Below are 27,746 nucleotides of genomic sequence, written 5' to 3'. Positions count from 1 at the left end.
ATAAAATAGAAACCTAGCTTAAGTTAACTAGTATAATGCTACACAACTCGCGAACAACATATCATCATATATTAATTTTAGAGCTTATTAATTATTTATTCAACCCCTATGACTTGGTTAAACGATAAAAACCATTCTATAATAAATGAAGGCCTAACTTTATGAAGAATTCCAACAAAATACACACGCTATAGTCACAATTGCTTACCAAAATATGACATCAGATTTCACTCATGGAAGCCGTTTGCTGACCTGATGCAAATAAAAAGTAGCATCAACCATGAGTCACGATAGAATAAAATAATTAAAAAAGAAGAATATTTAGGCAACTCAGTTATTCCTTTGGCGACAGCCATCTTAAGAGCGCTTAACTTTTTTTATTTTTGCCCTCTACACAGCTATTGTCACCAACCATATATCTCCCCCTTGCTCCCGCGGACCCATGAATCCATCCGCCCACCGAATCCTCACATTCAGCAGTTGTCATTCCTTTGCCACGAAGCCGGAGCTCACGTTTCTTTTAAGGCAACCCTCAGGCTGCTGCACACCAATACACCAAACTAGGATGGGCTCATAAGCAACCAAAATGGGATTTTATTAGGAGTAAAAATAAGTTACCTGAAATAATTATACGAAATTTATCAATAATTCTACCACATTATTAATAATAGTTGCATCCGCATTCCACCGCATGCCAAGATTAAGTAGTCTGGAATGCAGATCCTAGCAACAGCAATAAATCAACCAACTTCACAATCACCACCAGACCAACACACACCACATCATTATCATGGTGCTGCATCAACAACCAGTTAATTTGATTACAATAAAACCAAAACTCGTACTTCTCTTGGCGGCTGAGGACAAGTCATGATAGCATAACCTAAGAATGTCCAGACTGTCTGGGAGAAGAAAAAAAAGAAGAAAAAAAGCAAGTTCAAAATCCTTCTGAGATCAAGATCTGATTTAAGTCTTAACTTGACTGTGACCCTGTAGCATTACAAGTTCGTTTGAATTAATCACCATAGAATAATAAAGCAAACAAATTTCAATTTCATCAGCAAGAGTAATGAAAAATACTTGAGCACTTCAAAAATATTTCCAGCTCCACCATTACAAGCTGCATAACAGAAACTAGAAAAATTAAAGAATATGAACTTCTTATCAACAACACACCACCGGAAAAAAAAAGAAGAAAGAAGAGAGATCCTGCAACATCAAATCTCAGAATATCAGCAACAATCAGACCATACAACCGAGCCTTGATCAAGGGCAACATAACAATCCAACAACAACAATGATAAAAGCCAACCTACGCACCGAAACAGATCAGGCACGATGTGCTGCAGTAATCATATCAAGCAGATTGACCATAATTTATACAGAGCAGATGTTGCAAGTCTGTTGGATAAAAAATGTAACCCAAACAGATAGCTTATACCTAGAGGAGGATGACAAACAAAATAAAAGCCAAAAGAAGATACCAGAATACTAAAATCTTTTACCACCCAAAACACCTAAATGGACAATCAAATATTTGTGCATGATTTATCATAAAACAGACAACCCATCAGGCCACTGAAAGATATATAATGCCGGTTGCCCATGGAAACTACCAAAAGGCAAGTCAGCTGGCCTAAAGAGGCAGAAATTCAATGAGATCCATCTGAAGTACATAAAATAAAACCCACTAGATTTAATCTGAAGTTAATGAGAGAAAGATATGCCGCTAAAAGGATATCTGTTACTCAATCATAACAAACATCCATATCCACCATGCCTAGACCCGGACTAGGTCATAATGTTGCAGCATTACATATATCAGCAGGAGAAGACCCGATAACACAAAAATTACCTAAACCTGAAAACACCCATAACCAATGAAACCAAAACTATAAGCCCTAAACTAAAAGCTCAAAATAAACAAGAGGGAATTCAAGTAGAAGCCATTCTGAAGGCTTCACCTACTCAACCTTCTCCACTTTCTTCTCCTTTTACATATGGTACACCTGTGCCATCAAATTACCCACCTATCTATCCACTCCTACCTAAATCACACCTGACGAGAGGGGAAAAAACCCACAAGCCCTCAAATTTCTGTACCCCTACCCATGCCCTCTCACATGCTTCTCGTCTACTATCAACTAAACTTGTTGTTAGTTTCTCGGAGATCTCAAGCCTACAGCAGGAGACTGTGCATCATCTCGATCGGAATCGCACTCTGATGAGCTACCCGAATCTGAATCTGAACCAGGATCAAAGCCATAGACAACAAGTTAATTAAAAAGACCCTGCAAGGAACAGTGCATGAATCAAAAAAGCACAAGATCATCGTTGTTGTATACCACTTGACGATGAAGAGCCGCTGCTGGAGCTGCTGGAGCTGCTGGCACAACCAGCATCCTTCTCAATCTCCACAGAGGGATAATTGGTGCACGGCATCTCATCACCAATATCAACATCCTCCTCAACTGTGTCCGCCTTCTTGCTCTTCTTCGCCGCTTCTGCCTCTGGTGTCTCTACTGCCACTGGAGACTGCCAACATCCATGCAGAGGAGAAAGGGCATGTTAATAATAGTATCAGAGAGCAATGGAAAGAAAGCTCCTTGAAATTAATAGCCTAACAGAGGAAAGTGCATTCTTCATTACCCTGTCACCGCCTTCGGTGTTAACCATGGTCGCAGGTGGACCAGCAGAGATCAGGTGGCTGGCCATGTCCTGCCGCTTGATCTTGCTCATCATCTTCTTGCAATTGTACAGGAACCGATCGAGTTCCCAAAGGGTCACCATGTCCATTGTCTCAATGTCCAACTCTATCTCATCCCCCTGCTGTGCAGGATCCGCATTCCTCTTCCTCACGATTTGCAGCACCTGGGACATCTTCTCCTGGGGCAGGCTCTGGAGCCCCAGGCTCAGCTTCGTCTTCTCCTCCAAGCTCATTGGTCGCTTCTTTGGGTATGTCGCCTTTGGCTTTGGTTGCTTCCCCATCATCATTCTACCAACGACCGGATGCTGCTGGGGCTGGGGCAGCAGCTGCGGCTGCTTAGCTTGAACAGGAGGCAGTGCAGATGGAGTTGGCATTGGAGTTGGATTCAGAGCTGGTGGCAGTATCATAGGAACGACCGGCTCAGGTCTCATTGCACTCTCGACAACAGGAGGACGAGACCAGGAAACGACCCTATGGCCCTCCTCTTCCTCCCTGGCAATGGTGCTCTGCTGCTTCTCATACTTCTCGTACGAAGGGCGAAACAGCCCCTCAAAGAGCCGGAGGAACTGATCAGCGAGCTTATGCACTTCATGGCCTTCTGGATTGTAGAGAAGGGCATTGTTAAAGGTCAATCTGATGTCAGCAGCAAACTCCAATGGCGACGGGTAGAGACCTTTGTTGAGCTTAGATTTCACAGTACCAAGGTCCATGGGGTGCTTGATGATCTGGAAGTAGTCATGGAGGCCCATGCCCACCACATCCACAGGGGAATTGAACCAGATGCCCTTCTTGTGCTTCATCAGCTTCGTCAAGATCTGGCCACACTTCTTCATCATGGCAGAGCGGAGCTTCTCTGAACCTGGCGCTGCCGCCAGCCGCTTTGCCTCCCTGGGAGAGACCACCGGCAGCAAGGTCTTGTTTCCGGAGATCTTCTTCTCCTTGGTCGAGAAGAGATCGGAAGATCTGGCTGCCTGTGAATCAGGAGGCTGGACGTGGTTCTGATGCAAGGCTGCCGCGGCCAAGGAGGTGACCTCCCGGCCACCGCAGTAGATCCCCGATGAACTGAAGCCAGCGGATCTGGCGGAAGACTGGAACTCTCTGGATTCGATCCGGCTGCTCAGGCTCCGGACCTGCTCCAGCTCCGAAGCCAGGCGCCTCTTGAGCTCCCTCAGCTCCGTCTTCGAGTAGTTCGAGATGTTGAACGTGATGTAGCTGGCCGAATCACGCCGGTGGTTGAGGTTGATGCATTTCCGGTTAAAGGACGACGAGTCGTCCGACACCGCGGCCACGGACGCCGGCACCTCCTCCGGCTCCAGTGGGTGGAACTGGCCCGTATGGTCGGAAACATGGTCTCTGGCGTTAGGATTAGGATTAGGGTTCGTCACAGCTCTTGAGTTAGGGTTAGAATTCGGGGTTTTCCTCATATAAACCTTTCTGTCTCCCCAGTACGGCTCATTTCGGCTGGCCAGGAGAGCAGACGCCATGCACGGCGGCGATTCCCCTCAAATCGTCCGGGATCCGACGGGCTCGTTCGGATCGGGTGCCGCCGGGGGGTCGGGGACCATGGAAGAGGACAATTGTTCCACGAAGGAAGGGCCGGAATCCAGGGAGCAGAGCCTCGTGAACAGCCCAGGCGGGGGGGGGGGGGGGGGGGGGAGGGAGGGAGAGAGAAAGAGAGAGAGAGAGAGAGAGGATGGTGAGGTGAGGAAGGGCGAGGGTTTCTTGGGAGGACGAAACCCTCGGCTGGACGAGGAGGAAAGGCCGGGGGGCAACGCCTCTTAAAGACAGCGAGATCTGCCCGAGCACGTCCCCGGCCTGATCGGCACCGTCGGTTCGAGCATATATGGGGATCGGACGGGCGAGGCAGTTTCTCCCCTGCCCGGGACGGTGACCGTCCCATCTGTCACGGACGGCGAGGATATCGGGCTGAGGTACATGTGGCGCGCATCCTAGTGTAGACCGCTTCCAATCTCGCCCCGGTGGAATTTCATTTGGTTTGGATTTCGCGTGAATTTGGGGCGCATGACTCGTGCATTTGGGGTTAGGGTCCCGACTCCCAGTACCTCTCCTCTCCTTTCCCCTCTGTAAAGAAATTGATATTTTTTTAAACAAGAAACTTAGTACCCCAGGCGGTCAGGTGGAACTGATACAGCTGGCAGCCGATGCGGGAAAATATCTTTCCAGAAATGACAGGTAGACCCAAAACGAGTGAACCAACAAGTCCACTCGCCTCAGTCATGCGGGCCCCGATCCATGGAAAAGGTATTGGTGGCGGGTTCTATTTCGCCAGGTACCTTTCTGGGTCTCCAAGGAATGCTTTGGGTACTATTTTCTATTCTATATCTATATAATAAATAGTAAATACGGTGACAGGATCTTCTACCGGTAGCCAGCTCGGACAGAGACGGTTACCTAGAGGTGGGGTTACCGCGAACGTGTGGCCAGTGCCCCGGTCAACGGCTGGCCATCTGGTGGTTACGTCACCTGGAAGGTGACTATAGCGGAACGAAGAAAGTTTCAAAATGAAGCAACGACGACGACAGCAAACTCAAGCATGTGGCCACGTCGTCCAATGGGTGACCATTCAACGTGGCGTGGTGCATCTCGAGTCTTTCTACACCTGGAATTACGGACGTGTCCTCCCACATGGCACAGCACTTTTCTACGTCTAACTCACTCTCCGCCCTTCAGCCCGAGAGGCAACACGTCCAACATCACGGGGCAAATGGGTTGGACCGAGTCATGAGTTAACACCCCCCCACCCCCCAACCCCAACTCAATTTAGTTCCATATCGAATCTAGATCCAATCCAATAAAAAAACGAGTCGAATTGAATTAAATCTATGACTACAATATTTGACCCAACAGATCATTCGGATCGAACCAGATTCATATATAATCATGTATAATCCGATCCCAACCCAAAAAATTCGAATCCGACTCAGACCCAGCCCCAACCATCTTTTTTTGCCGAAGTTGCAATTTCTTATGTAACCAGAATTCACTTTCTCAAATTAAATCAAACAAATAATTAACATGCTTGTCTTAAATGTTGGTAACCCTCCTACCGGTGTCCATCAATGTTACACAGCTCTCAATGACTTTTATCGACTTTCTTAGGTAAGGATTCAATTTTTAAACAGAAACTTCATAAGCAACATTTGGACCTAATTCATAGAAACTACGCTTGGTCGGTATCATTCATATCCAAATGATGGTAAATGGCAATTGATCCTTCCACAAAAATCGATAGTCCATAAATAGTGCTCAATAATAGTTGATAGTTTGATACAACTCGAAGTTAACAAAAAATTGTGTATAGTAAAGCAAATTGAACGAGTACATATTTCAAACCAAAAGCATATGTATCTAAGATATGGATCTAAGACCTTTCTGAAAACAAAAATCATGGATCTAAAAAAACTGTTGAAGATGTAATTGAGTTCTGAAGGTGGCCATAAAACTACTGAAAGAGAACTACATGAGTTTTCCTATTCCTTTCACCTACTGGATTGGTTGGCCTTCTCTTTACTAAGAGCAAAGCAGCCGTTTGAATTCAAAAATCCTGTAAACTGGAAAGCAGCAGGATAGTGATACCCAATCTACATTAAAAATGCATCAAACAGAACACTAAACCAGTACAGCAAACGTATGATGCTTCTGTAAAACCTTATTTCAGGATATTCACAAACAACTACTTAAACATGTGATGCACCCATGCAGCCTGCAGGCCCAAATGATTTACTGGGTTCGGGGCGGGTTGGGTCGTAGGGTTGGAAATCCAAAATTGCCCCAATTTCAAACGAATAGATCAGGCTGGATCGGGTCAGAATTCAGAAAACCTAAATTCGGCTCCGAAAATAGCATGGGTCCAATTTTAAAACCCGACCCAACCCTACGGTTCCTTTAAAATGGGTTGGATCAGGTCTAAGTGGGTCGAGTCACGGGTTAACCCAACCCATTTGCAGCCTTGCTCACAAGCAATTGAGACTCGCTTGGTTTGTGGAAAGAATTTGCCCTCACTATTATCTAAATATATGATATCAGATTTTTTTATTGCATATTTAGTTGACCATAAAAAAGTACCAAGATCATGCTTGATCGAGCATTAACTTTTTTAAAAAATATATAAAATACCTATTATGCTATTAATTAAAAAAAGACTTTACCACATTCTATCTAAAAGCTTAAAAGCACATTTGGGAAAAAAAATTATTCCAATTTTTAACTGGTGAAAATTAGACTTTTCCATATCCCATATAGATTTTTCTCTCATAAAGTACGAAAATCTTAATCTCATGAAAAAGCTATTTTTCTATCTTTCTTCTTTAAAAAAGTTAATCAAATATCAGGTATTTCTTCGTTTTCTGTTGATCATACTTTTTCTTTCTCGTTTCGTGCACCAAACGAGTTTCTAAAGTTTGGACTTAGGTGCTTAGGAATGCCCTATCAGTGGACTTAAGGTCCATTTGGCAGAGCTTTTGGTGAGCCAGAAAGTACTTTCTGATCCTCTAAAAGTACTTTTGGATGGAATAGGGGTGTTTGGTAAAAAAACGAAAAGTTGTTTTTTTTTTCAGAAACCTAAAACAGCTTCTTGGACTTCTTCAGAAAAGCAAGTTTAGCATGCATCGGAAAACTATTTCGATTTATAATTTTTTTTCTTTTTAGACAAAAATACCTGTGATAAAATATTATAATTACAAAAAATGTCACTTCATATTACAGAAATCTGCAGAAGACCCAACAAAGAAAACAATGAACCCTAAATATCCCTTAATATATATTGATACTAATTATAATATTTTATAATATATAATGATAATAATTATAATATCTTATACTTTTATCACTATTATGCTATAAATATCATATAATATTATATTATATCATAATTCATTGATATGTTATGTTATATAATATCAAATTATGTTATATTATTATGCTATAGTATACAATATTATACTACTATATTATAATAATATTATATTACATTATAGTAATATTATACCATATCATATATTTATGTATTAATACATGTTATATTTTATTATGCTTTATTGTATAATACTATATAATGTCATTTATGATCATTTTGTCATACCAAAAGTACTTTTTCACTTTGTTTGCCTAACACATTAAAAGTCCATAGTATTTTAGAAATTTTGTTACCAAACAGCAAATAGTTTTTTATAAAAGCTTTACTTCAAAAAACTTTACTTTCGAAAGCTCTACTGCCAACAGCTCTGCCAAACGAAGCCTTAAACTTCTATTAACACAGACACATGCAAAACATTTGAAGCCATAGCACAAAATTTGAAGCTGCCTCACATCTATTGCATGTGCAAGTTGCCCCTCTAAAGCCAAACCACTCCATCATAATGGCATGGCACCCACATTATCCATGGACAATCGCTGTGTTTGGGAGAAGCATTGTCCATGTCAAACAAGTCTAATGCTATAATTTCATCTTGGTGACTGCTCGAGATAGGCATACTTGTACTTACAAGTAAGAACCACCAGCGTGTAGCTAAAATTGCATATAACATTAACTACAGAACTTTGACAACACACGTAATTGGTTTACGTGACTTAGTTTTATAGTGTTTGATCGACCATAATTGACAAAAATAATATCTACCTAATGTAACAGGATTCATTGCGGCCTCAGTCTCCATGATTTGCCATATAATAATATTGGCTGTAGAACAAGTTACCACTGGGAAGATTGGCAGGTTCTTCCATAATTACCAAACAAAGTTATATCAAAGTTGGCTCACTTACAGTGTCTGCTGGACTACTGCATCCTGGCACCTATATCCAAAATAGTGCAAAAGGCGCAAAAGGATTATGGCTGGACTTGTATAACCGGACTAGGTTTAGGGATAGCAAAGTTTAACCTTTCAACCCGTTATAGATCAGATTATATTACTTATTTAATAGAATGGTCAGATCTTGATTTGGATTTTTGACCTGTTTATTAAACAGGTTAGGTTCAGGTTGACAGATTTTTTGTGTATCCTGGATCCATCCTGACCCATATCTTGTCTGTCGCAACCTGATTGCTACCTCTAACTAGGTTGGCCAGCACCCTGCAACAGAAGGCTACACCATATTAAGCAAGGTGTGGTTGACCATCAGCCTGAAGCCTAAACACACTACAGATCTCTTATCGAGCTGGGTATCAAATTGAAGTGGTTAAGTGCAGGTTGACTCCACTATGTAGGATGTGTTTGCCGCACCGGGTGGGTTCGGCCGGAGAGAGGGAGCCCCAGAGAAGGAAGAGAAAGAGCAGGAGAGCAGGAGACAGTGAATGCAGTGGTTGCTGGCCTCGATTAGCCATGACTAACATGTTCACCCTCTACTGCTCGATCCCTCCCTCAGCGCTGCCCCTCTTCAGCCAATCCTGTTGGATCCAGCAGGAACCTTACAAACAGGCCCGTAATGGAAAAACTCCTATTAGCATTAAAAAAAAATAAAATAAAAAAAGATCATCCATGATGATTTTGTATGAAATTCCACAGAGGATATTAAGTTGTGTACTCAGATGTAGTACTTCTAATACATCTGAGAGTCTAGCTGTTAAGTGCCTACCAGAACCAATAAGCATCTAGCTGCCGTTTGAGACCTGTAACCATGTGGCACCTATGCATTTTGACACTTCTCACAATGATGTTTGTATTTCTATTGCTAAATAGCACTTAAAATGCTGTTCGTAAAAAAATTATCATTTCGAACAATGACAAAACCTGTCAGAGTTGCATCGTTATTTTTGAAATTACAACAGAAAGACAAATATAAATCAGTACTTAACTTGGACAAAGCTTAAATTGCATTTCTCTTAAGAACTAACCTTGCTGGAAGGCAGCAGACAACAGTAGGCCTTCTGTTTGAATGCTGTGCATTTTGTGCTATGAGGTATGCCATGCCCTTTTCTTCTCAACTATTCATTCTCCAATTTCCACTCTCTTCCTTTCTATGTCATGCCAAGCTGCATCAACAAAAACATCTCTCGTTTTAGACAAGACATGTCCCTATCGTGCTTTGCCATCTACCTCTTTTTCTATAGTAGAACAAAATTTATCTGTTGCTATTCAAAGTATAAAGAAGTAAATGTATTTCAACATGTTTGCAGATTTCAACTTAGCCATCAAAATCTCATTTAAGAGCTGGAGTTGCCAAGGAAAAAGAGTCGACTAGATCACAGACGGAAAAATCATAAATCTTAGCAGTCATACTAACATGCACATGTACACATATATACAAGGCCCGAGGGAAGGAATTGAATATGATCTAAAGGAGTAAAAAAATAGAATTATTTATTGAATTAAATCTCTCTCTCTTTTCGTGCCGCAACCACTGTAATAGTTAAAGAAACCGCACGATAGGCTAAGACATGTATGTCGAAAACAAAATAAGCCAATAATCAACAGCTCTTGTTATCACCACAATCATCATAGAAACAGCCAATGCATTATCATATGTAGGATAGCAGCAGAATTAGAAGCAAAACACTGCTCAATATAGCTTGCTTGAGAATGGAATGCAATTCTGTCTCATAATGTTCTTAGTACTGGTTAGGATTTAGGAATTGTCTTATAGTGTACAACAGGAAATTTTTTTTATCAAAATAACTACTAGCGTCGTGCCATGTTAAACACACTTGTTTGCACGCATCATATTATACTTTCATATTGGTCTCTTGTGACTGACGATGCTTTAACTCCCATAAAATCACCCAAATGAAAGTAAGTGGGACACTGTGGGAAGGTGAATTGATCAGCATTTGTGTTGGTGCAGCTAAACCCAAGATTTCCTGTTAAAAACAGTACCAACAAGTACATTTTATTAACGGGTTTTTTGCATAGATACCCTTCTAAATATTAGATTTTGCGTGAATACCCTTTAAAAATTGGTATTTGCATGTATACCCTCGTAAAACTCTGTTATAGTACAAATATCCCTAATATAACGGTTGTTCTAACGGTGTTAAAAAAAAATCATATTTTTATTAATTAAAAATAAAATTAAAATATGAAATGACGTTATTATCCTTGCTCCCCCCCTCCCCCCCTCCCCCCCCGCCCGGCTCCTCCTCCTCCCACCGCGCCCGTCCCCCCCCCCACCCGGCCCGGCTCCCCCTCCTCCCACCGCGCCCGTCTGCCCAACCCACCCACCCCCGACCCATCTTCCCCACCCCCCGCGCCCGGCTCCCCCTCCTCCCACCACGCCCGTCTGCCCACGCCCCCACCCCCCCCCCCCGTCCGTCTTCCGCACTCGTCGCGCCCGGTTTCCCCCTCCTCGCACCCGGCTTCCACATCACCCCCTCCTCCCCACCCCCGTCTTCCCCACTCCCCGCGCCTGTCTTCCCCCCCCCCCTCCACGGGATCGCGGGCGACGCGATCAGGAGATCGCGATCGCTGGCGTTCGCCCGCGGCCGTTCGCGACGGCGAGATCGCGATCTCCTTCCTCCTTCCTCCCTGGTCTGTGACCCATGACTTGAAAGACTTGCAATTGACCTTCAGTCAGAACAGATGACCTATGACTTACCAAGCCAAATTTCATATCACACTATTTTTTATCTATATGACTGACTGGACGGAACTTGGCGTCTCCCAGCTCCCCTCTCATGAGGACAAAAAAAACCCCAAACCTTCTTCCAAAATCCAATTCCATTGCAGAAAACTGACATGACCCATATTTCGTTCAGTGTTCCCTCACTTTCTCCCTTCAAAAGTTACAAGAAACAAAAACCAAAAAATAGAAGGAAAAAAAAAACAGCTACTGAGACACCAGAGGTATCAACAGTGTAATAGATCGAGAGAGAGAATCCTGACGGGCCGAGGTTCCTTTGGATTCTGTGAACCTATGCTTGTTGCCATCCTTCCACGCTTGAACCCTACTCCCCTTATGATATTAATCCCATCATCAGATCAATTGCAGGAGATAAATCAAGATACAACCAATTTGCAAATCCTATTGTATATTTTTGTTATATTCATGATATAGAAACAGGCTTTTAGTCATAGAACAAAATACATTTCCTAATAAATACAGGGTTATAATGGCTATCACATTAATTAATGTATCTAAATTCTTTCCATCTACTAGGATTTTTTTTGCGTAAATACCCTTCTAAATATAAAAAATTGTATGAATATCCTTGTAAAGTTACTATTTGCTTGTATACCCTTATAAAAATTTCTATTTGCACGCCTACCCATTAAGGATATTTTAGTCATTTTAATTTGAAACCGTTAATTTTTTAACGGCGTTAGATGGCATGGGTATATATGCAAAAATAAGAATAAAAACGGATAGAATAGCAAAACAAGTATTTTACAAGGGTATACATGCAAATATCAATTTTGAAGGGTATTCACGCAAAATCCGATATTTAGAAGGGTATCCATGCAAAAAACCCTTTATTAATTCACCCTGGACTTGACCTGTAATATGTAGTAACCAGAAACAAATTTAATTAGGCTACATGATTGAACCCCTAAAATAACCTCTTGAAAACAAAAAATAAATTGAATTTGCTGCTGAGAGCAGAGAAAGATTTTATACTAGCAATATAGTTCAGCAATTTAGACACTTAAGAAATGCAACATAAACAAAGTATGTCAAACAACTTGTCGTTCATGAAATATCATATGCACAATCATGCTCATATAGTAATGAAGAACAAAATTATGGAAGGAGAACTCCAACTTATAGAACACTGGATCATATCAACAGGCTGAAACTAACAGCCACATGGATTTCAGCAGGCATGCATCACACTGTGCATTCACAAGAAAGAAATAAGGAAATGTAACTCAACATTCCTCACCAAGAAACTAACAAAGCATAGTTTTAAAAAGCCCAAAGTTTTCTCAACCATGATGCATAGTGGACGATAGACCTTGTGTCATTGATGTCAATGCCAAGAATATCTAGAACCAACATTCAAAAAAGTGACACCATTAGCAAGCCCATGGATGACTAATGGTCACCGGCCCAAACCCTGTAATAAAACTTGGAATAATGAAATGTATCCGAAAAAATAACCTTGTAATTTAAAGTAATCATTTTTAAGTAAAGATAGTAAATTTGAGAGAGATCTTCATATACATAGCATTCAACATCGACCTCCATTAGCTACAAGTTAATCAGAATAACAGCAAACAGGAGAGCTACTGGCTATATATATCCAAGGGTCATTCCTTTTTCACTTGTTCAGTCACTAGTAGACTAACAGTCCTATAGACATGTTTATTTTTTGTTTGCATATAATAATCAAAGTTAAATCATAAGTCTCATACGTCAGGTCAGCCAAAGGTATTCCAGTGAGTTCCAGTAGAATAGTGATTAGTATATGTTTGAGGTCCTTTGTCCTCCTTCTAACCACTGATGATCCTCTAGATATGTTTGTAATGTTTAGCCATTCACTGATGTCAGCAGCATTAGACCATTTCCCAGTGCAACATTTTCAAGTTGGCAATCACAGTCTTCTTGAAAAGTGCTCCCAAATCAGTGATACACCAACTCCAATCTAAAATTGATGCCCATATGTCCAGAAATAACTCCAAATTTTCACAACCTTCCTATATGATTAACAATGTATGCGTATAAGTTCACGAGTTCCTTTTCTTCTCAGAATGACGGACATGCACCTTGGAAAGCAAAGCTATATACCCTCCACTGTTATCGTCAATTGGATTGTAGATCATATAAAAATCAGGCATTCCCAACATTTCCAAGCTATGCCACTCAGCCCCTCCATAGAAAGCAAAATGAATTTGACATCAGATTCAAAGAAATCCTTGCAATCATCATTATTCATATATGATGTAGACAGTGAATGATATATTGAGACAGGACTTAAATCACCTTATTTAGGAAATTCAGTATGTATAATCCTTTTGTCGTAGAATCATAAGGAGTAATGGATTATGATACGACAATCTCTAATTATAGCCAAAGAAAACAAGAGCAGCATCTAAAAGATGTACCTAATCAATATCAGCAAGAATAAGGTTGCCATCCTTCACGCTCCAATGCGACATCTGTTACAAAATGGACATTAGAATGAACAACAATTGGGAAAAAAAAAAACCACAAGCAACAGAAGAATCGCATTGAACGCAATGATGACCATCCTCAACAAGGCCTCATCACTAAGTCCCAAACCACAGACTAACGAAGCAAGGAAGAATCAAATGAATAAATTAATGAAAACGTTCAAAGTTGCAACAGAACTCGAATTGTCTGTCAAATAAACTGTAACCTTTTTTCTGCCACGATCTTCCATAAGCAAAAGTTCCTGCCGTTGTTTGGCATTTACTTGTTCTGACAAAAGACTAGTATTAATTTTTCTTATCTTTTTTAAGGATGTGGACGGTAAAATCGAAACAAATATACATCTCACCGTCTCAGGATACATGATTTAAAGATAGGTGAAATATTTAGGACCCGTGTTTCGGAATTTGCGCATTCAAATCAACTGCTTCAACGTTCAAAACTTTGCAATTAATTGCCATTTTTTAGATAACAACCGTTCGGGGAAAATGTAAGAAAGAACACACCGGCAAGAAAAAAATAATAATATTCATAGATATCGAGCAAAAGCCCGGGGACTCCTTCGCTCGAAGGAAGGAGAAGCGTCAAGGCTTTCTCCAAGATCTTCGCCAAAAGCCATAAATAAATGACAAATCAAGTAGAAAATCGAGAAATATCAGAAACGAGCATTGGAGTCGCCGTCGGAGCTCCCCGGCGGAGCCCGGAGCTCCGGCCTCGGTACCTTAGCCCTCCCAAAAACAGGAAAGAGGTCCGGATGGAAGAGGCAAGAAAGATCGAGAGAGATGGACGAAGAGAGCGAGAAGCAGGCGGCCACCACTAATCCAGGGTTTATCTTCCCTGCCAGGATAGAAGGAACGCATGGAAGACCTTCTTTGACGACCGTTGGATCCTGCAATTTCCGCTTTGAGATCTGGAGTGCCAATCATCCTTTCGTGCAAAAAAATACAACTCAAACCCATCGAAACATGTAAATCTCGAGCTTGTATGAAAGCAAGAGAGGAATAGGGACACCCTGCTTTACTTTGGCCTTTCAAGCTGAGTATGTATAGGCTAATAAAGTCACAGACTGAGTAGCTTCTTATCTGACATGTTTCTTCAAAAATATCTTGTGGGTCCAGAGCACTCTTAGACTCGTTATTTTCTAATTTTATTAGGTATATCCATACTCGAACTGTATGAAATACCTGCTTTAATACAGCAAAAAAAAAAAAGCAAGATAAAAATCCACAGGCATATTGTTACCTCTCGGGGGTTCTACTATTTCCATGCAAATCTATCAACCATAGAGCAATGTTTGACTCAACACAATTTGATCTAGTAAAACCATTCCGAACCCAAGTCGCCAGTTGTACGAGCGAGGATGGTGCAAAGAAAGCTCTTGTTCATTGCTTGAGTGATGCGGAAGTCAGTGATTAGCTTAGCACAAGAAGGGCTTGACCGACACCACCGACCCTATCATGTATGGCACTAATCCCTGATTGCTACATTTTTTAGTGAATTGACCATTGATCATTAGTGGGTGAGTGGTAATAGTACTTTACATGGATACATGATTTAGCATTTATTTTTCCATCATGTCTTCAGTATGTTGATTTTATGAAGCGAGATCAACCACAGATGAGTGGTTCATAGAGGTGCTATTGTGTCAACTCGGGCTTGGGTCTAGGTTTCACAAAATATGTTGTTCTATAGCAGATCCATCTAAGGATTTGATTAGGGTAGATTAATAAAAATATTTCGGGCCTTTGAATCAGGTTCAACTATGTTAAAACCCATAATCTGCTTAATGTTCCTTAAATTTAGTTTGGTTTGGATTGGATCCAAGTTTCCACCGGGTATCAAAAAATATATCTTGAACAACTAAGTTAAGACTATTCATACTTCGAAAAATTTATCACTAAACATCTAATCAAATGCTCGTTCATGATTCATTTATAATAAGTATTTGATAGTTAACCAACAATTGACTAAATATTGAAAAAATACATTATTTTAAAATCAAATACTAATATCTAAATATATTCTAATATGTAATTAAATTGCAATAATTTAGAAATTAAATGGTGTATATATATGTGTGTGTGTGTGTATGTATGTGTGTGTGTGTGTGTGTATATATATATATATGTATGTATGTATGTATGTATGTATATATATATCTATATATATGTATCATGTAATTAATGAGGTTCGGGCTCAAATGTGCATCGACCTATATTTTTATTTTATTCTTCTTTGCTAGACCTTACATGAAAATCCATGGCAACAAGAGGCAAAAGCAAGGTGATTACTCTAGGATCGAACTCCTAATCTCTTAACTAAGGGGCAAGCGGTTGACCTACATTATATTTGCATGATGCACATCAGTAAAACTAAATATATGAATTCAAATGTATAGGTGTGAGAGATTAGTGAAAGCCATAACAACCAATTTTTGCAAGAAATAAATAAACAAGGCCTTCCAATTTCTTTATACATAAGGGTGGCAATCCGGCTGAGCCAGTCAAGATACAAGTTGGGTCAAATACAAGAAAGATGAGAAATTTGTAAATACGAACCCAGCCTATTTATTAAATAGATCAAAAATAAAACCCGATTATTTTATTAAAAAATTTAACCCAATATATAATGGATTGAATCATGTGAAATGAGTTGAAGAGTTAAGCATTACTAGCTCTACTTAAACGAGAGCACTTGTGCAGATAGACTTTAAGAGAGCAATTTGTTGCAAACCATTATCATTCAGATGGATGAAAATCAAGTTTACACCATCAGAATAAAAGACTACAAAAAGGTTAGCATTGGAGATCTAACGAACAAGTTATCAAACCATTACAAAATAAACAATTAGCTAATGTGGCATGAAACAAAGTTAAGATTAAATTTCTTGCTTTTTTTCTTCTTTGGAAAGCTTTTCACCTTTTAGCGCATGTTTGAGCAAATCCTCCCAGATCTAGTAGGATCGCGCATCGTAGGACCTAGAGAATTTAGAGAAGGGAGAAAGCATGAGAGGGGGGAGAAGAGTGTGGCGAGGCCATAGGTCTCAATCACCGTTGTAAGAAGAAACAAAGAACTTGAGAGAATTATCCACAAAAAAAAGAGCTATTTAGTAGACAGGAATGGTAATCCGCGCGATGTGCAGATAACAATAAAGATAGAAATATAATTCTATGTAATAGAAAAATAATAAAAATCTTAAAAATAAAGTAAACAAATAAAGGTGCGATACTAATTCTTCCAATCTCTTCGTTTACTATGGCACGAACCTGACACTTCAATTGTAGGAAGAAATAGAGGCGAGATTTTTTCAGATTTCTTACTATCTTTGATCGTCGTGACACTTAACTCAAGCTCAAAATTTTTCTTGTATGGAGAAAAATAAATAAGAAATAGATTTCTTAAAGTTTCTAAAAGAAATAAGAAGCAATTTTTTTTTTGTCTTTTCTTTTCTACACAACTTTGGAATGCTACATTTTTTCCTTTTCTATGAACGATTTTTTTTCCTAATTTTTTTTTCATTTTTTTTTGCATGCATGATTTCCTTTTTACATAATTTTCTATAATTGTTATTTTTTGTTTGATTTTTTTTGTGCAACTATAATTTTTTCCTTTTTGAATGTTTCTTATTCAATGATTTTTTTCTTTTTGAAGAGTCTCACCAAAAATATAATTCACTCGTGGAGAAAATATTATGAATGAATTATTTTTTTTGCGCATGTGGCGTTCTCAAAATAATAAGAAGCAGAATTGTTTTCTTTTTGAAGATTCCCACTGATATTTTTTTTTCTTAGTGGAGAAAATATTGCGAACAAATTACTTTTTTTTTTGTACATATAGAGTTTCTAGAAAAATAAGATTTTTCTTTTTTTTGAACCCATTAAAATTCTAATTATGAAGATATTATTTTTTTCTGATTTTTTTTTATGCATGTGCCTTTTTTTTCTTTAACATGACTTCCTACAATTGTTGTGATTTTTTTGTGCATGATTTTTTTTTATGAGAATGGTTTTTTTTTCTTTTTGAACATCCCTTTTGAATATTTTTTTTCCTTTTGAAGAATCTCACTAAAAATTTAATTTACTTATGGAGAAAATATTACAAATAAATTATTCTTTCCTTTTTTTTGTGTGGAGTTTTCAAAAGAAATAAGAAACAATTTTTTTTGTTTTTCAAAAAGTCCCACTAAAAATCAAGTTTATTTCAAATTTTTGATACTCACAGAGAAAATACTATGAACAAATTAATATAGAGCTCCCCTCAAAAAGTTTTTTTTTTCTTTCTTCAAAGAGTCCCACTAAAAATCTAATTTACAAAATATTACAAACGAATTATTTTTTGTGCTTAGATTTCTTTTGTGTGTACATTTATTTTTGAATTAATTTTTATTTCTTTTTGAAGAGTCCTACATAAAATTTAATTTATTTCAAACTTTTTATAAGAAAATATTATAAATGAATTATTTTTTCCTTTCTCTGTGCATGTGGAGTTCCCATAAAATAAGAAGAATTTTTTGGACGCAATATCTTTTTTCCAAACAGTCTACTAAAAATATAATTTAGAGAATATTTCAAATGGGTTATTTTTTCTTTTTTTGGTTGGATTTTTTATGCGTACATTTCTTTTTGGATAATTTTTTCCTTTTGAAGAGTCCCTGTAAAAATGATTTGTTTATTTTTTGTGCATGGATTTTTTTCTTTTGTATATGTTTCTTTTTGAATAAATTTTTTTCCCTTCCCAATAAAAATGAATTATTTTTTTAAATATTTCTTTTTCTTTTTTTTGGTGCACGAACTTTATAAATTTATTAAAAAAATGATTTCTCGAGTGGAAGCGAATATATGCAAATTCTTTTATATGATTTTTTTTATAATTTTTTTTTGTATTTTTTTTAAAAAAAATTTAGAAAGGGAGTTGAGTTTTCCCTGTTCTAGTAATGTAAGAGAAAAGAAGAGGAGACGATAGCGGCAGAATTTTGACCGGGCCCTGATCTGACGACCTGGAATCTCTGGCCGAGGCCTGATGAAAATCCGGGGAGCTGATCTTGTCCATGCTTGAACCGTGCAGGTATAACAAGCCAGGTGCTTCTTCTGGGAAGGAAAAGGGGGAAAAATCTCCGGGAATTTATTTCCCGACTTCAGAATTCTTCGGTAAAAGGTTCAGCACGCCGAGTCCAACAGGGGCAGGGGCCGGCGGCGGCGGCGGCGGCTGGTGAATAGAACACGGCGAGAAAAATTAGGGTTTGAGCCGCCTCTCTTTCTATCGGAGAGATGGAGGAGGAGGCGGAGGGGGGACGGGTGGAGGTGGGGCGGCCCGCGGTGGTGCTGGTGTGCGGGAGCCTGATCTACTACCACTGCGCGTACCGGGAGTCAAGCCTCCTCTCCCTCGTCTCCGACGTCCTCATCGTCCTTCTCTGTTCCCTCGCCATCCTCGGCATGCTTTTCCGCCAGATGAACATCTCGTACTCCCCCCCTCTACTTTCTTCTTTCTCTTTTCTTTTTTTAATCGCCAGAGGTTTCCAATTCTCGAATTTTAGATTTTTTTTCCTTTGTTTGTTGGTCGATGCTGCGGTTCTTGGTTTATAATGGCGTCTTTCTGTTTTGATGCACCGAATTTTTACCATCTATCAGGGGGATTTTGTGTTATGTTAAGCTTGGCAGAACTATAAGCTATTTCTCCTGCAATATACGTGCAATTGTTATTAATTAGAGCTTTATATGGTGTATAGATCAGGGATTCGTTGTCTTGCATTAAATTTTGATCATATTGATAGCAAAAAATGTTTTCCTTGTTTACTCTTGGGCACTCAATTAGTTTCCTGGAGGCTAATTCTTAACATTTTAAGATATCGAAGATGTGATTTTAGCGTTATTGTGGAAAAGTGTTTCTTTTTAACAGTAAAAAGAAAGGATTTTGATTGTAACCTGGAATGTCCAAGTCCGTATTTGGTTTCTAATTAAGCTCAAGATGGGAGAAAGACAATTTTGGCTGATTTTGATTTAGGGTAGTCACTAGGTTCTTCGTGGAGTAATCGATCAATACTGGATTTTGTAACTCATAGTGCTCAATGTTGGAAGAAATTTTGTTGGAACTTAAACTGAGTTGGCTCAGTTTATTGAAGATGAGATGTTAAGTTTTGTAGGTTTCTCTACTAACCCCTCTTCAGAAATTTCAATTAGAACAAAAAAAAGGGAAGAAATGAGCTTTTGATACCAACTTGTTCAGTCTCCTATGAAAGGAAAATTTAACATTTATATGTAACTACTGTGTGCCAATTGTCTCAACACTATCTGTGTGTTATTGGTACAAAAATTAAGCGATCTTACTCTCTGTTATGACTAAGCCCGCAGATGCTCCACTTCTCCTTTCCTAAGATGTTCTTTATATCCTTCTTTTCCTCCATCTCTTCAACTCTTGTTTCCTCCTCATCTACCTTCAGCTACTACTGGTATCCCTCTCTATCTCATATTTCTCCTTCCTTACCATCCAAACACTCTCCACTCTCATCCAACTAAGCACAAGGGGTTTATGTGGCACTGGTTATTGTGGGGCAAAGATATATTTATGCGTGTTTTATTGACATGTTAAAAGTGGATATTATTCACATTTTTGGTGGATAAAAAGTTAAAGAAGAAGATAATGATGGCTTTTGATAGTATGAAAAATGCTTTATATTCTAGTAATATAGAAGATGGTACATGGTCAATTGTACACTTGGTGAATCACATTACCAGAAAAATGGCGGATAACATATTAAAGATATGATGAGGATTCTCGGGTGTATGACAATACTTCTTTTGAACAATGCCAATTTATGAGTGGGATGTAAACTAAAAGCAATTTTTGTTCTCTTATGAGTGGGATGTAAACCAAACGTAACTTTGTTGTTTCATATTACCTCCTTTTGTTTCTTCATGACCGTTCTATAGTCTAGTATATGATCCTGCAAGGCTGGTGCTTATCTATTTCTTCTTTGATTGGTTTAACATTAGTTTGTCCTTGCATGTCTAGTGCATGGAGTTTGGGAGTGTATACACGTTCAATTTTCAAATAATCTTTGGATCAGTATTTATATATTAAACAAAAATAAAAAGAAAATAAAAGGAGTGAGTCTTAGCTCATAAATATAATCTGATATTGATCAGTCATTTTTTTGAGCAGTGCTTAGGATTTGAACCCTTGACCTCCTAGAGAGAAAGCCCTTAGGGGTGAAGCACCAGCTACCTGTGCTAACAAATTAACAATTGTTGGCTATATTGATGAGTCATATAGGCCTCTTGAGAAGCGAATCCCTCATAATGACACGCTTCATAAAATTTGATACTATTTATTTTCTTTGGAAAACCTATACCTGCACATGTCTGTTGATATTTAAAGAAAATTGTGATTAGCGAATACATACCCAGGGATGAATCAGCTTCTTTCATACATAAAGCCATCTAACATCTGATGTTTCCTTCTTTACTGTACTGGGTCCTAGATGAATAATTAGTGTTTTTAACCTTTGGGATAGTTATTTCTGGGATTCTCATTTTCATTGGAGAAGACAGTATACAAGAATCTTCACCAATCAGCTGTGCTGGCAAGATTCCAAATAACTTATGAAGATGCACTTCTGGTTAGATACTTTTGTAACATCAGCCTTTGATATTATAATTGTATTATTTTTGTCCATTCATTAGGTACTAACAATATCCGCCATGTGATATCTAGCAAAGCCTTTACGTGCTCTTGATAACCTGACATCCATTTCATATGGTTATCTGACACCATTATTATATGAATGCCACTGATACGAAGTGTTTAAAGCTATTGTTTTCTAGTTGATTAGCACATTAGTACTGAACTTTGCCATCATCATTTTAACGGTAAACTGTATTTGTAAAATTGTTTTATTCCAGCTGCTTATGCCGCTGGCCTGTCTATATGTTTAGCATTTAACAGGTGAGTTAGGATTTAGAGTCCGGTCTTCTTGTTGCAACCCTCTCCTTGCAAATATTTAGCTGCAGCAGGTCTAAGCTAGAGATTCATGGTAACCACAAGGTAATTGATTGTGGCTAATCTATTCAAATGTTTTGTGATTTGTATTCAGGGTACCTGTAGATCCTCTTGAATGGCAGATTTCTCAGGACACAGCCAATTCAATTGCTGCATGCTTGGCTAATACAATAGGGGCAGCAGAGTCTGTGTTACGGGTTGCTGCAACAGGACATGACAAGAGGCTATTTTTGAAGGTCTTTTAGTAACAATTGCACATCTTTAATTTTCAGCATTATTTAGGAAATTTCATTGTACATTACTGTTCATCTAGATCCAGAAAGTTGTTTGCTCTTCTACTAGCTGTCTTTATAGCTAAAGCTGTTGTTGTGCTACCTCAAGAGGACTAGGTTTAGATTATCGATTTGGCATAGCAATTTGCTTGGCGATAAGTGTCTCATTCATCATCTATGACTCTATCAGTTTGAATCTCATATACTCCTGTTCAAGCCCTGGCGTCTTGGTCAGGCTAAGGATCCAAATTGAATCAACATCACAAATACCTTAATCGGCTTGTGGTCAACCTCAAATGGGCATGTGCTATAGTATCCCCTAGTCCATATGGGCTATAGGCCGAATCTACTTTGATACCATTTTATTTGTAATAACCCAAGATAGGCTAGCTAGAAGGTATTATTTGGGTTTCTTGGCCCTATAGAAGTACTCAAAATCTTGCCAATGCACCTAATATGGGATTAAACACACGCCTACATGGGCTCTCATAATAGTGCATTGTTTTGACATTCCCATCTTCTGAGTTAGATGACAGTGAACTTCTTTGCATCAAAAAGGCTCCAAAATACACTTCATGTTCTTTCATAGTTCGTTTGGAATGCACGATGTTATCTAGGCATTGGAAGGTGCAACTGATGTGACTTTGTTACCTTTTCCTCCCATGTGTAAAACAGTCTATATCTTTGTTATGTTCCTTACACATTATTGTTAACTTTCCAGGTGGTGCTTATTCTATACCTCCTAGCAGCTTTGGGACGAGTTGCTTCAGGTGCTACGGTGGCTTATGCTGGTAAATATACTACATAACTTATCTACTCTCTCTGTCTCTCATTTGTGTTTGAGATTGTCCAAATGTCCAAAAAGCTCACCCATCTCTTACTGTCATTTGGCTTCCTTGCACATCCTCCCATTGACAATTCTGTTGCCATTCCTGGTACCAATAATGTTATGAAGACCATTAATTTTATTACTATAATCTGAAAATGCACCCTTATATAATGTATAATGCCTTGAATACCTGTTAGTTATCAAATCTTTGTTTCAAGTGCTTTTGCGATTTGACATAAGCAAATTGTGCAGTACGTTTAACTCAGCTGGTTATCTGGTGTTTTGAACAGGATTGTGCTTGCTTTGTATGTACGCTTTTGCCCAAAATTCCCAACTGATCAATAGGTGCATTTCTCGGTTTTCAAAACGAAGAGACTCTACAGGTGGAGCTCAGGATGCCATATAAGGGGTAAATTTGCAATATTCTGGCCCCTAGTCTATGGGTTATAGAGGCAATTTTTCCTTTGTATAGATTAAAGACGGCATCCAAACTTCTTTGGTAATTGGTTTGATTGCATGACGTGTAACTTGTTCAAAAGCATATGAATATCCATTTGTGGGTGTTTGATTGTTTATCTGTATTTCCTGTTATTTCCTGAAAACAGTCTAACATCAGCTAGCAGATCTATATCTCGTTGGGAATTATTATTAGCTTGCATTACTCTTATGGGAATTTGTTTCAGTTTATATACATTGCTTTTTCTGAATATCCATTTCCGGATGTTCGTTTGTTTGTCTGTACTTCTTCTTGTTATTTCCTGAAAACAGTCCAACGCCAGCTAGCAGATCTGTGTCTCCTTGGTAATAATTATTAGCTTTCAGTACTCTTATCAGAATTTGTTTCAGTTTATCAACAATGCTCTGGCCATCTAATTTATCACATTGAGCTTGTGATCATCCAAATGAGAGTAATGGGAACATTGAGCTTGTAATTCCATTCCTCTTTCTTTGTATAGCAAGTGATGTAATATGCATCGAACCATATCATTATTTACTAGCTGTATAATATCTTTGTATAATATGCATCCAACCATATCATTATTTACTAGCTGGAAATTGAAACACATGAACAGAACGAGACTTTAGCATCTGCTGGCATGCAGAATGATGCATTAGTTTCTATTTTGCCAAAGGGGCATGGCCAGTTGACACCCCTTCTGTATGTGAGAGAGGTCTTAGACTTGTATTTGGGCGTCAGCATTTCCACGTTGTCTCCCAACAACAGTAAAAAAAAGTACATTGTGTTTTGTGACCTGACTGTGGCTTTTGCTTCAATTTGATTTCAGATGCCCACGCACTTGGATAATCTTCAGTAGTCACACCCTCTTGTTAACCATGATCGTGAGCAATTTTTGCAGACATAATGAAATATCAAATCATTGAAGTTGCAAAACCTTGGGAGTCATCATCACTGATGAAAAGATAAAGCTCATTGCATTATGAAAAGAAAGTTGAGAAAGTAGCATATTTAAAGTTACTAGACAGAGTTTGACAATACTAGTCTTCCACTGTTTAGTGAATGGAATTCAAAGCTTGGGCATTGCATTTGTATGGGAATCCCATGTCCAAATGTCAGCCCCGCTGTTTGTTACTTCACTGGAGTGTCTGTTCTGTAGGTTTTCCAATCCTGGGATGCTTTCCAGTGGCAAGCTGTGATTCATTCTAGACCTGATACCCCCATTCTTGTTCTGACTATTCTCCATTGCTATGCTTTGAACTTGTCCAGCCGCCGACATACCAGTGTAGCAAGTGTCATCACCTTGGAAATCCAAGGTTGAAAGGACATCTGATAATGCTCGACATGGCTGTCGAGTATTTAGATACTGGGGTGATCCACTGTTGCTTTGAAGGAGATGGTCTAGACTACAAGTTAACGACCCTCTAGTAACCAAATCTTCTGCCATCTTTACCTGAAGCAAAAAAACAAAAGTTAAGTCTCTCTTGGACTGCCTCCTGGCCATTTTACAAGCTTGAGAAGCAATTAAGGTTTTGGCTTGTTAAGACTTACCTTGACTCTCAAATTTTCCACACCTGATTTGAGAACCCTGTTATCTCTAGCAGCTTCAGTGAATTGTTGATTGGCATCTGTTAGTTGCTTGAATAAAGATGCATTTTCTCCTCTAAGTTGGTCAACCTGATGATTCAACAACAAAAACGGAATTTTGAATTATAGTAGTCAAAGAAAGGATGCAATTCCTCGTTTATCAGACATATAGATACAGTTTTGGGTAATGTTTTAGTGCGTTAAATCCTGCTCCTACTGCATTCCTATTGAAACTATGTGAAAACAAATCAATCCTAGATATGGATTTTGTCCCATGTGTCCAGTATTCAAATTTTCTGTGCTTGGATTAAAGAGGCCCAGATAAATTTTTTGGCTCCCACATTGAATATTTGGATGAGGAAACCTCTTTGTAAGGTAATTCTAGTAGGCAGTGTTGGGCAAGGGATTATATGCTGAAGATTACTCTTCCTTATTGGACTATCATTTTCAAGTTGTAGATTGTCATCATCATATTCTTTGTTATGCATAGCTGAAGGACCTAGAAGTAGTTCTGGTGCGACGATTATTTTCATTTGGAAGTGTGGAAATTTATATAATAGGAGCATGGTTAATTGTTACCTGCAACTCGAGATCAGCTAAATGTGCTTGCTTTCTCTTCCTGGAGCGTCTCGCAGATTCGCGGTTGGATACCATCCTTCAAAAATTGAGAATCCCTGAATTAGAACTATTCGAAGAAGACAAAGGCAAATGGAACATGCTTCACCCATGCAGTAGCTACTAAAAGAATCATATGTTGTTATCTCATTCTTAGGTTTCTTACGCATGCAATGCCCTTTGATTTGGTTAGGCAGACCTGTATAAAATACATGATATGAAACTATGCAGATGGTCTAGTTTCAGAGCCACCTCATCTGAAGAAAAACGAAAAATTGTACAAGGGAGCTGCAGATCGTACAAAAACCTGTGGCAGAGAACTTTCTCATTCATTGTCATGGTGTTTGCATCACAAACATTCTGGAATTTCATCTCGGAATAAGTATTTGGTAAGTATTCCATCAAAAATCTTTGCCATAAATTGCTTGTATGGAATGGATGATCATTATTTCGTGGCATTACAGATGTGATGAAATTAAAATGATGTGAAGTTTTAGTTATACCTTCTCATGCGCTTCAAATCAGAAACGTTTGTGCTTTGTTCGCATGACCCAGGCTCGAATTCGAATGATTCGTCATCTGACTGCTCAGAACCACTTGTTCCTCCTGGAGCTTGATTCTCTCTACCTTTAGGCTTATGAGCTGAAGTTGGGGTACCAGCTATCAAAAAATCAGTGTCATGATACAATTAGATCATTCTATTGCATGCAAAAACTGGGATCGATCATGGTAAAAGCCTTTGACCTACAAGCGCAATGATGCGGGTTCCAATCCTAGGAGAACCATTTGTAAAGAAAAAGAACCTGAAAGATTAGTACTGTACCATAACTACATAATGTTTTTCTTTATTTTTTTTTAAATTTTTAAGTATGCATAAACTGTGACCTGCAAAGAGGGCAGTGGGCAGGAAAAGGGAGCAGCTATAGAAAGTAACAAGTAACTCAAACAAAGTGTTTCATGGATGTTAGATGGTTAGAGAAGCCGGCCTGGTGAAGTTGAATTCCCTCTGATCTCAGTCATGAGTATCTTTCGCAAGAAAAAATGGTTGATTTTCCTCTTTTTATGGCCTCAATAATTATATCTCATTCTGCACAGATTTCAAAGTATCTTTTTATTCAGCTGCTTGCATGGTTATCAAAGCAATCATTGCATGATCCAATGATGGATTCGCATGGAGGAAGATGAATCCTTCCTTGATGCGAAAGATACCTCCCCTGTTCCTCGGTCATATGAAAATTGAAAGGTATCACATGATTATACCAATTTCCTCTCAATAGCGGGCGCCTAGCTAGCGGACTTGTGACACAAGCAATGGTCAGATTTATATATTTATCTATTTACTTTTGGTGGACTCGTTAAATTTGCTTCACTCTCCACCTTTTTTTAACCATAAGGAGCTGCGATTTCTTGTACCAAGGCAGATCGTAGACCAAGAAAACCATGATACGTTGGGTTCTGGGTTCATGGTAAGCTAGCTCCATGGGGCTAAAATATTGATCTGCTCCAAGATCAGATGAAAGGAGAGGCAGAAGAAGAAGAAGAGAAAGGCCATACCACAAATGGAAGATTGGGACTCGATGGTTGCAGAAATGCTGGAGTGCTTGGGGGTGGGATTCTGAGACCACAACTGCTGACTCCCTGCCTGGAGAACACCAGTCGAATGACTGCTTAACGTCTCCTGCTTTCAAGCGCACAGCCAACTACTCTTCAGTAAGCATCCACGACATCACGGTCTCGAATCTAGGATTTAGATAAGGGAAGGGGCATTTTCTCAGCGAAGTCAAGAAGAGAGAGACTGGGGAGCTCACCCGATCGCCGAAAGGGAAACCCAAGTCGCCGCAGACGTCGGCGAAGGGGTCTCCTCCGGGCTTCTGCGAGGCCGCCGCGGGGAGGAGGAGGTCCTCTATCGCGGCCGGGGGCGGTTGTGGCCGATGATGGTCATCGGTCTCGCCGCCGACCGGTTGCAGTAACGCCTCCAGATCCAATTCCGACGCGAATCTCTTCATCTCGCTGCCGGTGCGGAGCTCTGGAGCTGGGTTCTTTTAAGGGTGCTTGCTTTCTTCTCGCCCGGCTGATGATATCGTTCTTTCCATGGACGCCTCGTCGGACCCAATACAACGTCGGAAAGGCAAAAAAGAGAAAGGGAAAGGCTGGGTGCGAAAGGGATGTCTTCAGGTGGCTGCCCATGCACTGTGTCCTTAATCACCAAAACGCCACTTTCCC

The 27,746-nt window shown here is 39.3% G+C and overlaps 3 protein-coding genes across 7 annotated transcripts; 1 reads left to right on the top strand and 2 right to left on the bottom strand.

Moving 5' to 3' along the window:
• Nucleotides 1–1,070: 1,070 nt before the first annotated feature.
• LOC103701462 (transcription factor GTE7-like) lies at nt 1,071–14,616 on the bottom strand. 2 transcript variants are annotated; one of them, XM_039128445.1, is made up of 6 exons: nt 14,490–14,616; nt 13,702–13,755; nt 9,558–9,695; nt 2,650–6,279; nt 2,346–2,535; nt 1,071–2,245 (listed from the first exon to the last, which is right to left on the bottom strand). In XM_039128445.1, the coding sequence occupies exons 4-6, from the start codon at nt 4,189–4,191 to the stop codon at nt 2,157–2,159; spliced, it is 1,821 nt and encodes a 606-aa protein (XP_038984373.1). In that variant the 5' UTR covers nt 4,192–6,279; nt 9,558–9,695; nt 13,702–13,755; nt 14,490–14,616; the 3' UTR covers nt 1,071–2,156. The 2 variants fall into 2 exon arrangements, with proteins under 2 accessions (XP_038984373.1, XP_008781734.1); XM_008783512.4 differs by having other exon boundaries at nt 2,650–4,789.
• A 4,102-nt stretch (nt 14,617–18,718) lies between these two features.
• Nucleotides 18,719–26,765, top strand: LOC103701458 (reticulon-like protein B22). Of its 3 annotated transcripts, XR_603169.4 has the most exons (6): nt 18,719–19,226; nt 21,858–21,999; nt 22,757–22,826; nt 23,155–23,273; nt 25,755–25,912; nt 25,988–26,765. XR_603169.4 is itself a non-coding variant. In XM_008783509.4 (5 exons), exons 1-4 carry the CDS (start codon nt 19,036–19,038, stop codon nt 23,268–23,270), a joined length of 519 nt encoding a protein of 172 aa, XP_008781731.2. In that variant the 5' UTR covers nt 18,719–19,035; the 3' UTR covers nt 23,271–23,273; nt 25,755–26,020. The 3 variants fall into 3 exon arrangements, 2 of the variants coding, with proteins under 2 accessions (XP_008781731.2, XP_008781730.2); XM_008783509.4 differs by having other exon boundaries at nt 25,755–26,020; XM_008783508.4 differs by lacking the exons at nt 25,755–25,912; nt 25,988–26,765 and having other exon boundaries at nt 18,720–19,226; nt 23,155–23,571.
• Nucleotides 24,277–27,746, bottom strand: LOC103701459 (bZIP transcription factor RISBZ4). Of its 2 annotated transcripts, none has more exons than XM_008783511.4 (6): nt 27,332–27,746; nt 27,078–27,201; nt 26,027–26,165; nt 25,488–25,563; nt 24,873–24,998; nt 24,277–24,774 (listed from the first exon to the last, which is right to left on the bottom strand). In XM_008783511.4, exons 1-6 carry the CDS (start codon nt 27,527–27,529, stop codon nt 24,391–24,393), a joined length of 1,047 nt encoding a protein of 348 aa, XP_008781733.1. In that variant the 5' UTR covers nt 27,530–27,746; the 3' UTR covers nt 24,277–24,390. The 2 variants fall into 2 exon arrangements, with proteins under 2 accessions (XP_008781733.1, XP_008781732.1); XM_008783510.4 differs by having other exon boundaries at nt 26,027–26,183; nt 27,332–27,729.

The sequence above is a fragment of the Phoenix dactylifera genome, chromosome 1 (genome assembly GCF_009389715.1).
Source record: "Phoenix dactylifera cultivar Barhee BC4 chromosome 1, palm_55x_up_171113_PBpolish2nd_filt_p, whole genome shotgun sequence".
Lineage (NCBI taxonomy): Eukaryota > Viridiplantae > Streptophyta > Magnoliopsida > Arecales > Arecaceae > Phoenix > Phoenix dactylifera.
Note: the sequence above shows the minus strand (reverse complement) of the source record. Positions and strands in the feature narration are given on the sequence as shown.